General features: G+C 36.2%; 1 protein-coding gene across 1 annotated transcript; it reads left to right on the plus strand.

Moving 5' to 3' along the window:
• Positions 1 to 714: 714 nt before the first annotated feature.
• On the plus strand, positions 715 to 12,303 carry LOC104621058 (neuroligin-4, X-linked; the record flags this gene model as incomplete). The annotated part of the gene is made up of 3 exons (XM_010287447.1): positions 715 to 900; positions 2,748 to 3,537; positions 11,412 to 12,303. Coding segments are annotated over 3 exons (1,826 nt in total), but the record flags the coding sequence as incomplete, so codon positions are not given.
• Positions 12,304 to 14,423: the final 2,120 nt, after the last annotated feature.

Raw genomic sequence — 14,423 nt, forward strand, 5'->3', positions numbered from 1 at the left:
GTACAGGAACAAAAAATAACGGCACAGATTTCTCTGCAATTTCCAAGGAAAGAGACAAAACCTGATTTGTTCAGATAAAATCTCCCTACCAAAGGCTGAATTGCCGAGGATTTATCTGCTATCTTCCTAATAAATATCCTTTGTGAAATTGGAGTGTAATTCTTTCCTAGGCTTTTTCCTGTACCTTTTACTGTTTTCTTCATCATTCTTCTTCTATTTCTGAGTATGTCTATGCATATCATAAGTATAATAATTTAAAGAGTTATGTAGTTCAGGATAAATTTTGTCCATAGTAAAAAGCATTTAAATTAATGTGTTAGGGAGCCTTATTTTCAGTGGAAGACTAGGTATCTCCCTTCTTTGCACTGAAATGATTTCCTAAGTTTTTGTACCTTACCCACATGCAGTTATCAAATGTTTAAAATCTTCAGTTCGCATTGTTGTATTGATATAGAATTATATCAAAAAGAAAATAATGATTTTTAACAAACGTGACCTCTTCAGTAGGGAAAAACAAACCAGAGCCAAACAGCGTACAGAATGAGTTCCACTGTCTGCACTGAAGACATTTAACTGGGACTGTGACCTTTAAAAAAAAGAATCAAAAAAACCCCACAGAAGACGAAAAGATGGGAAGATGTGTTGTGAATATGTGGATACCCTGTAGCTAACTCTGTATATGGTGAACTAAAATTATCTTTTTTTGCCCTATAGGTTTTTTAAGTACCGGAGACCAAGCTGCAAAAGGCAATTATGGATTGCTTGACCAAATCCAAGCTTTACGTTGGATTGAAGAAAATATTGGCTCTTTCGGAGGAGACCCAAAAAGAGTTACTATTTTTGGATCTGGGGCAGGAGCTTCGTGTGTCAGTCTCCTGACACTCTCTCACTATTCAGAAGGTAACAATCTTCTGAGCAAAGCACTTCTTTTTCCGAACATTGTAGTGTAATGAAAATGGCCATATCAGGTAGGCTGAATTACAATTACATGTGGTCTGTAATTTTTGTAAAATACCTACTAGCTAGTTTTTTTATTAGTCAACATAAATATTTTTATGTGAAAAATATAATGCTATTACAGCAGAAATTTCATGCAACAAATGCTGTGGGCAATATTTTTTTTCTAGCTTTATCAACAGTCTCCACTGGCTCATCTATCAAAGAATTTGCCCTAATTAAAAGGGAAAAGGACAGTGACCTTTTTCATTGTTTACACGCTCTTGTCTGCACTTCCAACATGTATTTAGATGCTTTCCTTACTTAATAATAAGATAACTTAACCTTATTAAAAAAAAAAAAAATTTAACTCCCCACACAGAGTTCTTAAGATTTTGGTAAATGTTTGTGTTGTGGCAGTTCTACCCTCAATACCTCATCCCCACCAAAAAAAACCCTAATAATGTACGGCACCAGTACTGAACCATAAATATTGTTGGTGATAAGACAAAATCTACAAAGAATTTATAAAAAAAGACAAGACCAAAATATCTATTGTATTTATAAGACCATGCTACTTCCATTACATTAAACCAAACAGAAATCTATGACAGAAAGCCAAGCTCTAGCAAGCGGTCGTAGCAGGGTGGCTGGTAAACACAACCCTATTTGGAAATACATAGACTTATGCCTGACAATTCAATCTGTTGATACAAACAGGGTGCAGTGAATAACTGTTGAGTAAACCATGACAAAATCAAGCAGATGGAGCTATGAGAAACTTAACTAATCACATAACTGAAATTTTGTCACGTGTGTAGTAACTAATCATCACGAAGGTATACTAACCACATCTAGTTTTTGCCATAAATGCTTCAAGGTCTTTAAATGTTTTTTTAGCTGTTGCTGTCTTTGACATTTCAAGAGATTGACAGTAGAAACCATGTGCAGAAGAGGCCCAAACATTTTAGTTAAAGTATAAAATAAGCCATTTTAGTGATCTTACCAGGAAAAAAAACAGATTGGACAGATTCACCAGTAAGCTCTAATTGCTTTTCAGTGCTCTGACATAAAGAAGCTCTTCAGACTGGGTATTTTATATCTTTTTACAGTGGTACATATAAAATAACCAGAATGAACTACTGAATCTTGTCTTACTCTCTTCTGAGAAATGTAAATATATAGTTTAATTCAACATATAGGCAGTGTTAACACATACCCCCCCCCAAAAATAGTAATAATTAAAAAAAAATAAGATGGTAAATGAAAAATTATGTCAGAGTAGAAGACTCAAGCCTACTAAATTGCTCTTAGCAGAGTAGATTTTTTTTCAAATTATATGATGCATGGCTTCTGTGAAGGAAATGAGAGTGTGTAATTTTCATTTGACCTTTAAACTACTCAAGAGCACATTTATGAGAGTCATTTACATGGTGAAGAGGATATAATTGCTTGTAGTTGCCACTCCTTTAAAGAAAATTTTACAGGACTACCACTGTGCTAAAACCAGGGGACCTCCATTAAAGATGCAAGAAAGCTGCAGTACAAGCATGAGGTTTTTTCTTGAAACAGTAACCTGAAACTTTCCTGCTTTATGTGTGTGAGCATCAAGAACAAGAGATTTTAATTAGTAGCCTATTAGACATACTGTAAAAAGGTAGCAGTGAGTAGAATATATGGAAATTGAATTGAAATTTGGGTATATGCATTCTTTAGTTATTGTACAATCAAAGCTTTCTTTGCTTAGTGAAATCTGCTTTTAATTATTTTTTTTCAATATATAATTGGATTTGCATTTAAACAATTTGCAGGTTTGTTCCAAAAGGCAATCATACAGAGTGGAACAGCCCTGTCCAGCTGGGCAGTGAACTATCAGCCTGCCAAGTACACTCGGATATTGGCAGATAAAGTGGGCTGCGACATGCTGGATACCACTGATTTGGTTGAATGTCTTCGTAATAAGAATTACAAAGAACTCATTCAACAGACCATCACTCCAGCCACTTACCACATTGCCTTTGGGCCTGTGATAGATGGAGACGTGATTCCAGATGACCCTCAGATTCTCATGGAACAAGGGGAATTCCTTAACTATGATATAATGCTGGGCGTGAATCAAGGGGAAGGTTTAAAATTTGTGGACGGCATTGTAGACAATGAAGATGGTGTTTCCCCCAATGATTTTGACTTTTCTGTCTCCAATTTTGTGGACAATCTGTATGGTTATCCAGAAGGGAAAGATACATTGCGAGAGACCATTAAATTCATGTACACCGACTGGGCAGACAAAGAAAACCCCGAAACAAGACGGAAGACCCTGGTCGCTCTTTTTACAGACCACCAGTGGGTTGCTCCAGCTGTTGCTACTGCTGACCTGCATGCCCAGTATGGATCTCCAACATATTTCTATGCATTTTATCACCATTGCCAAAGTGAAATGAAACCCAGCTGGGCTGATTCAGCTCATGGTGATGAAGTCCCTTATGTGTTTGGAATTCCTATGATTGGCCCCACAGAACTGTTCAACTGCAACTTTTCCAAGAATGATGTCATGCTCAGTGCAGTAGTTATGACATACTGGACTAACTTTGCCAAAACTGGGTAAGTTTGACCCCCAACATTCCTTTTCGTTAATAGCATACTTCTAAAATAGGCAGTATCCCGTTGCAGTGGCTTCAAACCCTGATCTTGCAGTAATATTATACACTATTTGCGTAAGACAGAAGGTAACTGGGACTTACTCATATTTAATAGATTTTTAATTAGTGTGTTCCCTCAAACTATTTTCTTTCAGTAGCTCAGTGAGAATAATAATGCACTGCATTTTTGATTCAAAAAATAGGGCAATTATTAAGACAAAGCATGTCTCAGAGAAAAGGCAGCTCACTAAGATACTGAAAAATCAGAGGCAACATATCTGCTACTTGAAGAAGGAACTGTCAGGCAGATAACACTTATCTGTTACAAAAGAAAGGAAGTTCTTGTTTGTAGCGACCTTCACAGGGATGGGGACTCAGGGAAGAATTGGAACAGAAAGGCAGATACTGGAAAGATTTTTCCTCTGAGGGCTATAATAGCAATAATAAGTACTTGACTGGAATGAAGAAGAGACTCAGATATAAATTTTGCTTTAAAAAGGTTAAAAATTTAAATTAATTCTTCTTATGAAACAAAATTAAGACATCAGTGTTTTGCTGGAATAGAGCTGTAAACATCAAGGAAAGAAACCTCAAAGCACCTTAATCTGCAAGTGCTATTAATCATTTCTGTCCTCTTCCTATAGCATTCCTTTAAAGAGTATTGCAGTATTTTACTTGAGCAGCAAGGGCTTTTTTGTTAACCTTGAGTCTTCGGTACTGAATTAAAACAAAGATACTTGTGACACAAAGGGGCTGTAAATCTTTCCAATGAATGTTTAATGGCAGGATTGGGCTCTGGAAACTGCTGCTTTACTGCACTGCAGTGAATAGTATGCAGCTATATAAGAAAAATTCAGAGATGCCTGGTGAGAAACATTCAGAGGCTTCAGCAGCTCTTGCAGCCTTTAATGAATCCAAATGACGTTCAAGGGGAAGAGATAAACCTCAAGCATGAACTGAATAAAAAACAATCAAATGCTTCAGGTCAATTTACAAGGCAAAAAGAAAGCTTTTGTTGCACTGCATTCTAGACAAACAGGTACTTTTGCATGCAGAAATCCCACAGTACTGCAACAATAGCGAATGAACTGTGAAAGATTTAGATGTATTTGACAACAAGAAGTCATCAGTACTGAGATGGGCAGTCTTCAGGATGAAAGCTTCGTTTATGGACAGAGAAAGCCGCATGCTGGCTGTACCGCACACTCAGAAACTTTGATAGATAGATACATCAGTCTGTCTATTTTTATAGATTAAGTGCCACATATACATAGAGGACTTCAGACCCTCACAGGTATACATCACTGGAATTATTATGGACATGCAAGGTCTCCACAGTCTCACTATTATTTACAATTAGCTTATGACTATTCCCTGTAGAATAAGAAGTCTTATTTAACCAATTTTTTGAGGCTGACAGGAGCTTCTCACAGTCCCAGGTGCCACTATTACTCGTCATTGCAAGCACTTTCCAAGTGTTGCTACTTGAAAGATAATTTCAGCAGGCTATACATGCCATCACTCACTTCTCTGGTTATGAACCCATTGTCATACTCACCTAAAGGCACAACAGATGCTTTGGGAGAGCCATTAGTCATTTCTGAAACTTTGCCATTGCTAATGAGACAGGAATGGGGTATATCTTCTATTACAAACTTGTCCCTTTATAGACAGTCTGAAAGAGGTGTTATTAAAAATGACCTCTAACTGTAAAATTCCAGTTTTCACAAGGAAAGGAAAAGAGCAACACCAGATGTATTACCTTGTTGTTTTTTTTTTCTTTGTTTATATGAACATTGATTAATTGATTGGATAGTACAAGAGAATAGTTGGAAGAAAGTAATATTGTTTTGAGATTACTTTTGCTCTGCACCTTTGATGTTTCTAATGGAAAAGGGAAAGTTGTAGCACCTCAAGCCTAGAGCAACAGAGGACATATCTGGGGTAACCGTTCTCCTCTCTACCCTCCAACATACAGTCTGGAATCCATGTGCCCACTCAGGTCCTCCAACGCTCAAAAAGATTGATATGGCTCAGGACTGCATTGTTGGGAGCTTTGTTTTGTGTTTTTTCCACCCTTTTTTTAATTGATCATTTCCCATCCTTATTCTAATAGAACTTGGCTTGCTTTTTGTTTGTACCCATGGCAACACATACAAAAAATCTGTTAATTGAAAGATATTATGATTCCACCTCTTCCTGTAAGTGAGCCTTAACATTAAACCTGCAGATTAATTTATTTAATTTTAATGTCTCTGAGACTTTTCCAATCTTGATGACTCTCCCACAGAAGCTGTATCCAGGTACTTATTGTATAATTACAGCTCAGGTGGTGCATCATTCTGATGGGCTGTGCTAGGCTTTTAACTGACATGCCACCCGCTGCTAAAAACACACTTTGTTTAATGGGTCTGGTGCCAAGGCTGGGTTTGCAGGGCAGGTCAATCCTGTAAAATCACTAGGTCAAAGACACAGCACAAGGCACACAGTTTTTATTGTGTTCTACTTTGAAGTCAGTTACTGAAGCTAGCAAATAAGAGGTGACAGTTAAAGTGTTTAATGGCAAATGGATGGTGCTTGATATGAATACCTGGAAGCTGCATTTTGTTAATCCTCCATTTACTACCTTGATATGACTTTTTTTTTTTATTAACAGTCTGAACTATTTTTCTAACATGCCTTAGAAATAAGAAAGCAATTTGTTACACAGTAGGTGTGAAAAACTATGTTTGGGATACAAAAATGACATGAAAATACAGCTTTTGATTCCACTATCTGTAAAATTATATGCGAGCTTCATTAAGAGATGCAGTTAAAGTTCAGTCTGCTGCCAGTAGCACTAACCTAAATTATCCTAAATAATTTTATATGCTCAAATGTTCTGTTAGTTAGGGCCATGTTACATCCTTTGCAGATGCATCAGCAGAGGGAAAGTAAACGACATAGGGGATGGGTGCCAGTCCTTCATGGATACTTTGCTAGCTACATTCTTGTGAAGAAGGATTTGAAGTTTCATAGAGTACATACGAAGCCATGCTCTCGTTAGTGGCATTTATCGGGTTTCTAAAAATTACCCTCTTTTGAGGAGTTGTAAGAGTCTATTTTTGCTTCCATTCATCCAGCTCTATCTAGCTTGGTGATGGGAAAGATAAAGACTTAAAGGATATATCCTTTTTTTTTTCTTTGTAATTCAGATAAATACTCCTGAATTATTTTACTACCATTGATTCTGAAGCAAAAACCTGAGTTATTAAGGATGTCTACGTTTTATATTGTTTGGCTTTCTAATGGAAGACACAATTAAACTTACAACGCTTAAAGTTTCAAATCAATTCTCTGTGAACTCCTTTATAAGGCTGTTGCATTCTTTTTGGTGTTTTTCGCTGAAGAGATAACTGTCTCCAATGGCCAATCTGTGTTAGTCAAATGAAGCAGTGTACTTACGGTTTGCTTTCCTTAGTAGCAATAATAGCTGACTGAGAGCATGGCAACAGTGGGACCTGGTTATAAGTGAGGAAAGGAGGTAAGGGAAAATATGCTCGTGTACCAGTGCTTCAGGCAGGAATGGCTGTACCATTATTAATATTGTGACAACATGAAAAATCATTGGAAACATGAAGAAATGCCACATAGTTTTTCTCTCATTTTTTTTCTTTCCATATGGAGAAAAGAGAACTGATGAAAGAAAATAAATGATCAAGGGACCTTTCAGTGTCTTGGAGACAGACTCCGTGTGTAACTGATAAGACATTTTGCTCTCCAACGAAGTTAGAGAATGACACAAAAGAATAAGAATAAAATAAAATAAAAAGTGCATTAACGTAACAGTTCCATTGTCCTAAGTGACTGTTAATGCTGTTGCAGAAGTGGTTAAAAGATAAATAATATTTCAACATGTTATATGGAATTCAGGATAAGAGAAAATTTCTTAAGATTCCCCACCATTCTTCCCATGCCAATAACACTAGATATGAAATATTCAGTTCCATCATTTGCCCTCCAGGTCAGCTACTAGTTCACCTTGTGAACATGAATGTGTGTTGCTCTTCAGTCAGCATCCATTGCAGACACATTGACTTTATATCACCTGAGAAAAAAATCAATGCTTTGAATAAACATTTGTAGCCCATGAGGAGTGAATCAAATTACAATAAACAGCAATATGTTAAATTGAGCAAAAACAATGCAGGCTGAAAGTGGGCAAAAAAAGTGATAGGTGAAAACAGATGATTCTGCAACATTAATAAAAAAATACCCTAGATAAGACAAGAAAGACCATCATACGGTCTTCTATCATATGGAAGACAAGTTCAGGCTTCTTATGATGGGGCATTTTTTGATGGAGAAACTGTTTAAATTAAATTCTAAAGGTGGTGAAAATAAATCATCGGAGAGCAAAATAAGAAACAATAATCATCAATTTTGTTTTAGCAATAGGATGAAGGAAAAAAGAAGCCTCCCTGTGAACTAGTAGGATTGGGAAACAAGTTATCTAGTCTCTATGAGAGCCATTACTGGAAGAAGAACAGAAATGAAAATATATTATTCAAATTATGTTTTAATCACCATGATTTCAGTGGGTTTTTAAAAGGAAGGTTTCTTAGCAGCCTTTTGTTCTGTGATTACACACTGGAGCCTGAAGACTGTCCAGAAACACAAAGGTGATGTGAGAGGTTAAAAAAAGCAAAAGGAAATTTGAAGCTGAAGTAAGAGATCAAAAGTTTTGTCAAATAGCTGATTTGATAGGAGAAATGATTGTAGGCACATCTATATTTTATGCCTATTTATAATACTGGAAAAGTGTTCATAATAGGATAAACTGCCCAGCTACCCAAGAAAAAGACTTAATGTCATAAGTTGTAATGTTATGATTTTATTAATTGTCTCCAGTGTCCACAGGAGGAGGGCCAAGGAAAGTAAAAATCGTCTTATTTTTATTCACTGAATATATTTGGAAAATTATCATTAGTCTGTAAAACCAAGATCTATGCATTATTAGATCTTCTATTTAGGACGGGACTTAGTTATTCCATTTTCTTGTGAAAAATAATCATATAGATACCTACCCTCCAAATTCAGAGAGAATATTCAGACCATTTATTCAGTTGCTAAGCGATCAACCCTAGAGTTGATGCCAATGGTAAAGTTCTGATACCCTCAGCAACGAAATGACTTGTCTGTAGGGCTGGCTGATTTTTTTCTGTGTTCTTTGTTTCAATGGACAGCTTCATGCCCCCACACAGCCGTGTAAACAAAACCTGAAATACAAGATTAGCCTCAGGTAATGTAATTTTCTCTCTTGTGTTTGGAGGAGGTGGCAGCATAATTGGCTATTCCTAATAGATATAGTTAAAAAGGGGAGATGGAGGTAGAGAATGGAAGAGAGGGAAAGGAAAGGGAAGTTGATATTTACTTGTTTTGTAGGCTGTTTGTAGGGGGAGGGAATACTAATTTAAAAATATTTAGTTGCTAAAATCACCATCTGCTGGCATTTTTATGGGGCCATTAAAACAAAGGTAATTAAAAAAAAGTGCATGTCCAGTTTGGCTCTTTGAAATGAGTGTTCAGTTTCTTCATCTTCTGTACTGTGTATCAAGTGTAACTCGTTTACATGAGCTAGCTTAATTTATATATTTTCTGCAGGACCCTTCCCAGAGTCTTTTATGCTGTCAGTCAGAACAGCAAGTGGGAGGAACACAAGTCTTTTCTGCTGTAACTCTTGCAGGATTCTTTCGGACAAGAAAAATGCTTTGCAATTTGATAATCTTGCTGATTTTACTTTGCTTTAGAATGTATGTGTTGAACCCCAAGGTACTACAGTAGTAGCTATATTGATTTGAGACAATATCATCTCCTGTGAATTTTCCAAATCTTTCAGTCTGCTCTTTAAGAACAAAAGAAATACTTCTATTTCCTTCTTGAAAGCATGTTACAATCCCTCAAAGTAGCAGCATACATTTGCTGTGGTACTACTTGGAAGTGGATATTACTTCTCTAGGTCCAACTAGGATGAACAATTACTAAGTAATTAATTTTTTGTTCAGAATTAACACAATTTGGCTAATTACTATTATATAAAATGAAAAATAGATAGATGGATGGATGGATGGATGGATGGATGGATGGATGGATGGATGGATGGATGGATGGATGGATGAATGGATGAAATAGCCACAGTTCTGGAATCCCTAGTTTATATCTTATTGAGATGGGAAAGATTTGATACAGTACAATATAAAAAAAAAGAAACAGCCCCCCAAAAAACCTAAACACCTAAAACCACAAGCATAAATAAACCAAAGTACCAAAATTAGATAGAAAAATAATTCTTCCTTTCACTCAAAGAAAGGTAAGATAAATTCTTGCAGGTAAACAGATGAATACAGGAATCATAAGATTATTAAAGTCAGATTACCAGTCTGGTTTAAGAACTAAGGAATAGCTCTTTATGAACAGCAAAGGAATGCTAAGCTAGGCAATCATGTTCATGAGCTTTTGAAAATGGAAAAAGAAAAAAACTAAGATGCTTTAAAATCTCTAGCAGTGGGTCTTAGTATTCCCATAACATACATAACAGAATATTGGAAGAAAAGGAAAATATTAGAATAATTTTCACAGGAAATAAACTAATACATATGGGAATGGAAAGGAGAATGGAAAGTTCTTAATGTAATGCACAGAAAATGAATCATGTACTTTCAGTATAATATATCACAAAGCCCCAGAAAATACTCTTTGCTGCAAAAGAAGATTCAAACTCATGAACAACAGAATATTAAACTCAGTAATTTTAAATTTCATTATTTTTCCATGTCAAGAGGAAGTCATATTTACATAAAGTTTCCAAAATTATAAAGATACATAGACAATAACCACATTTAAATGCTTTTTGTACCATTGGTTTATTTTTATTCTGAATCTATAGGACGACAAGAAAAAAGAAAAGATGGGAAAAGCATAATTCCAATTAAATTTTTGGATTACCAATTTTGAAATTATCTCCAAGTAATGTACTATTCTTACCTCTATTGCTGCTTAACTACTATACAACTTGTTGGTCTCAGCTGATATATCTCTCATCCCTACAAACTGGAGCAGAATTAAGGCTCACTGTCCTACGCCCATTAAACATTATTTAGTAGCAATGAGCACATGAAACTTTCAAATAGTAATCTGCTGATGCAAACAATGGAAAGATTTGTGACATACAAATACTTCAAAGGATTTGCCATAAAGTAGATATTTGAACGAAAGGGGACTAATAACTCAGTAAAGGAACACAAATAGTTCACAGTTACATGTATTAGCCCTGCTACTTCATGTTTTGAAGTTTTTTATGTAATCTAAACAGCTAGTATGAATTTTTATGGTCACATGGACTTCCAACATTGCCACAGGGATTAGATGCCCGTATTTACTACTTACAACAGTGGAAGTAGTGGCACCTTAAATGAGAAAGTTAATGTCAAACCTTGAGAAGAGCTGAACTTATACTTTTACTATGGGGAAAGGTAGGTAATACCTCTCTAAGACAGCTTTGAAGTATGTTACTGCATGACAGAACTTCAGATAAGCTTTTGGGAGCTGAAACAGAACTCTTTGTCGTTTTCATGTAAAAAAGTATTATAGTGTCTCAGATGTACAGTAAGTAATTTTTCTTTTTTTCTTTTGTTTGTTTATTAGCATCTGTTGTGAAGATTCTGTTTTTAAGTTATGGTAATTATCAGACAAACCATTAACTAAAGGATGGAGAGCTTTTTTGGGTTTTTGGTTTTTTTTTGGTTTTGTGTTTTGTTTTTTTAATGGCTATAATATTACCTGTTTTTATTTTTGTAGAGATCCAAACCAGCCTGTTCCACAAGACACAAAGTTTATCCACACAAAACCCAACCGCTTTGAAGAAGTGGCCTGGTCCAAATACAATCCTAAAGACCAGCTTTATCTGCATATTGGCCTGAAACCCCGAGTTCGTGATCATTACCGAGCAACAAAAGTTGCTTTCTGGTTGGAGCTTGTACCTCACCTTCACAACCTGAATGAAATATTTCAGTACGTTTCCACAACAACTAAAGTCCCCCCTCCTGACATGACATCATTTCCTTATGTGACGCGACGTTCACCAGGTAAATTGTGGCCAGCCACCAAACGTCCAGCAATGACACCTGCCAACAATCCCAAACATTCAAAAGACACCCATAAAACAGCTCCAGAGGATACGACAGTTCTGATAGAAAACAAGCGAGATTACTCCACAGAGCTGAGCGTCACCATTGCTGTGGGGGCATCCTTGCTGTTCCTCAATATTTTAGCTTTTGCTGCATTATATTACAAGAAGGACAAGCGGCGTCACGAGACTCACAGGCGCCCTAGCCCCCAGAGGAACACAACCAACGATATCGCACACATACAAAATGAAGAGATTATGTCTTTGCAGATGAAACAGCTAGAACATGACCATGAGTGTGAATCACTGCAGGCCCATGACACACTGAGACTAACCTGTCCACCTGACTACACGCTTACTTTGAGAAGGTCCCCAGATGATATCCCGCTAATGACACCCAACACCATAACCATGATTCCAAATACATTAACAGGAATGCAGCCTTTGCATACTTTCAACACCTTCAGTGGAGGACAAAACAGTACAAATTTGCCCCATGGACATTCGACCACTAGGGTATAGCTCAGCCCTTCCCTCTCTACTCTCACAAGCCACTTGGAAGAATGAAAAAACAAAAAACAAAAAACAAAAAAAAAAAAAGAAGAGGAAAAAATTATGATACCGTCCATTGAACACCTTGTCAAAATCTAAAGTAAAAACAAGCAAAAGTGAAGGACAGTCATTATTTTCTTACTGATCCTTCCCACAGAAACTCTCTGATGTTAAAGATCAGCTACAAACCCTGTGAAATGTGAAAAGTGTACATTGCTGTTATGATACTGCTTTAAGATCTCAGCCACTTTGATTGAAAGTTGAGGCCAGAAGAAGTCACTTAAAATGGTGTTTTGAGTGTAACAAGCAAAGCAGAGTCTTCTGGAACACAGAGCCAGTGACTGTACAGGTGTTTTGTTTTTTTGTTTTTGGTTTGGTTTGGTTTGGTTTGGTTTGGTTTTTTTAACAAATAAAATAATTAAAAAAATTGTTTATGTGCCATACCATGAATGGCCCTTGTTAAAACAAAGACATCACAATGGGCTTTTACCCGGTATATGAAGCTGTAATCCAGATGGGGGAAATAGAATTTTATTATTAAAAACAAAAATGAAAAAAAAAAAAAAGAGGAGGACTGACTATGCAGTAAAACACGTATAGTTCTGTGCAAAGAGATGACTTGCCAGCCTGAACTATATTTAAAGACACTTTGTAAAAATGTACATAGCTGTGAGTTTAAAAACAAACAAACAAAAAGAAGAAGCTTTTATTGATGTTTTCAGTTTGAAAAGAGCTTTTAGAAAGATTGTGCATTCGGTTGTGACCTATGTGTATATACATTAGTCATATCACCTCTGTTTCCTCCAAGCCCAAAGGAGGAGTTTCTTCTTAATTACTAGTGGTAAACAAAAACCATGAGTTTTTTCTAACATGTTTCATTTATAAAAGGCCATGGTGTCATGCAGAGGATACAGTTGTTTGTGTGACCTGCATATTTTCTCTTACAGGTTACACTAGTGCATGTTAAAGTATTCATAGGAGATTGTTGTTCTTTTTCTGAAACTTCTTTTGCTATAATTTAATTTTGTGTTAGCCTTTCTTAAATTGCAACACAGCAATGGATTGGAAAATGGGTGAAAAAAAACACGAAAGAAAATCATTATTATTTTAAGCTTGTTGAACTGAACCAAGAAACATCCAATAATATATATTGAGAGTCCAGTTTATAGTTCTTGGTTATTGTGATGCATTAGGAAGAGTTTTGTGCCCTGACAAAAGCAAAGATAGCCTGTGTTTTGGTCAGCCTTTTCTGAGGAAAACTAGCTCTCTATTCACCAGCAGTTGCAGCAGAATCTCAGCTGAGAAAGCACCTTCTTAGCTGTGCTAAGCGAAATAAAACCACAGTTTGAAAGTGGGGAAATGGTGGGTTGGTCGGCTGGCTGTTTTTTAAAGTGTTCAGAAACGATCAGTGTGTAAAGAACTTCTCTGCCCAGTATCCTGTTTTGTGTTTGAGAGCATATCTCTCAGAAAATACTTTTTTTGCTTATTTATTGCGCAGCAGTCCCATAGAGAACATTATGAAAAGAGAAGCAGAGATGTCATCAACTCTTCTGCATCTGAATAAAACCAAAAATCCCAGAGAGCATCACTCTCAGGAAGGGCAAAATTTTTAGTTCATTATTCCCTTCTGCCCTTCCTTCACTAGGAAACCAGGGGCCAAGCACAGCTATCAAACAAAAGGACTTAGCTGTTTCATTCAAACAACTGATTTGAATGTGAAAAGCTAGAAATAAGTTCTCGCAGATGAAGATTGCTTTATATTTTGTCTTTGAAAGTTACTCCATCATTGAGAGATAGTAACCAAAGATAGTTGAACAAATTGGTCTGCACTTCAACATGATTATCCCAGATGTATTTTCTATTATTAATTCACAACTAAGCTGCATCAATATCATATGTCCCATAAGTATCTAACACAAGCTGCCTTGTACCTCTTCTTGTTTTCTACGCTTTTTGTTTTCTAATAAAATATTTTGGAATAATCACCCTACAAATAAAATCAAAGACAAGGTGATTAACTGAGGTCTATTCATCTGCACAACTCCTTGTTGTAGCAGGCAGTAACACGGATTCTGAAGGAAAGAAATAAAAAGAAAGATGATGATATGATAAAAATGCAACATGTGGCTGAT

This window comes from Phaethon lepturus, unplaced genomic scaffold (genome assembly GCF_000687285.1).
Source record: "Phaethon lepturus isolate BGI_N335 unplaced genomic scaffold, ASM68728v1 scaffold4700, whole genome shotgun sequence".
Lineage (NCBI taxonomy): Eukaryota > Metazoa > Chordata > Aves > Phaethontiformes > Phaethontidae > Phaethon > Phaethon lepturus.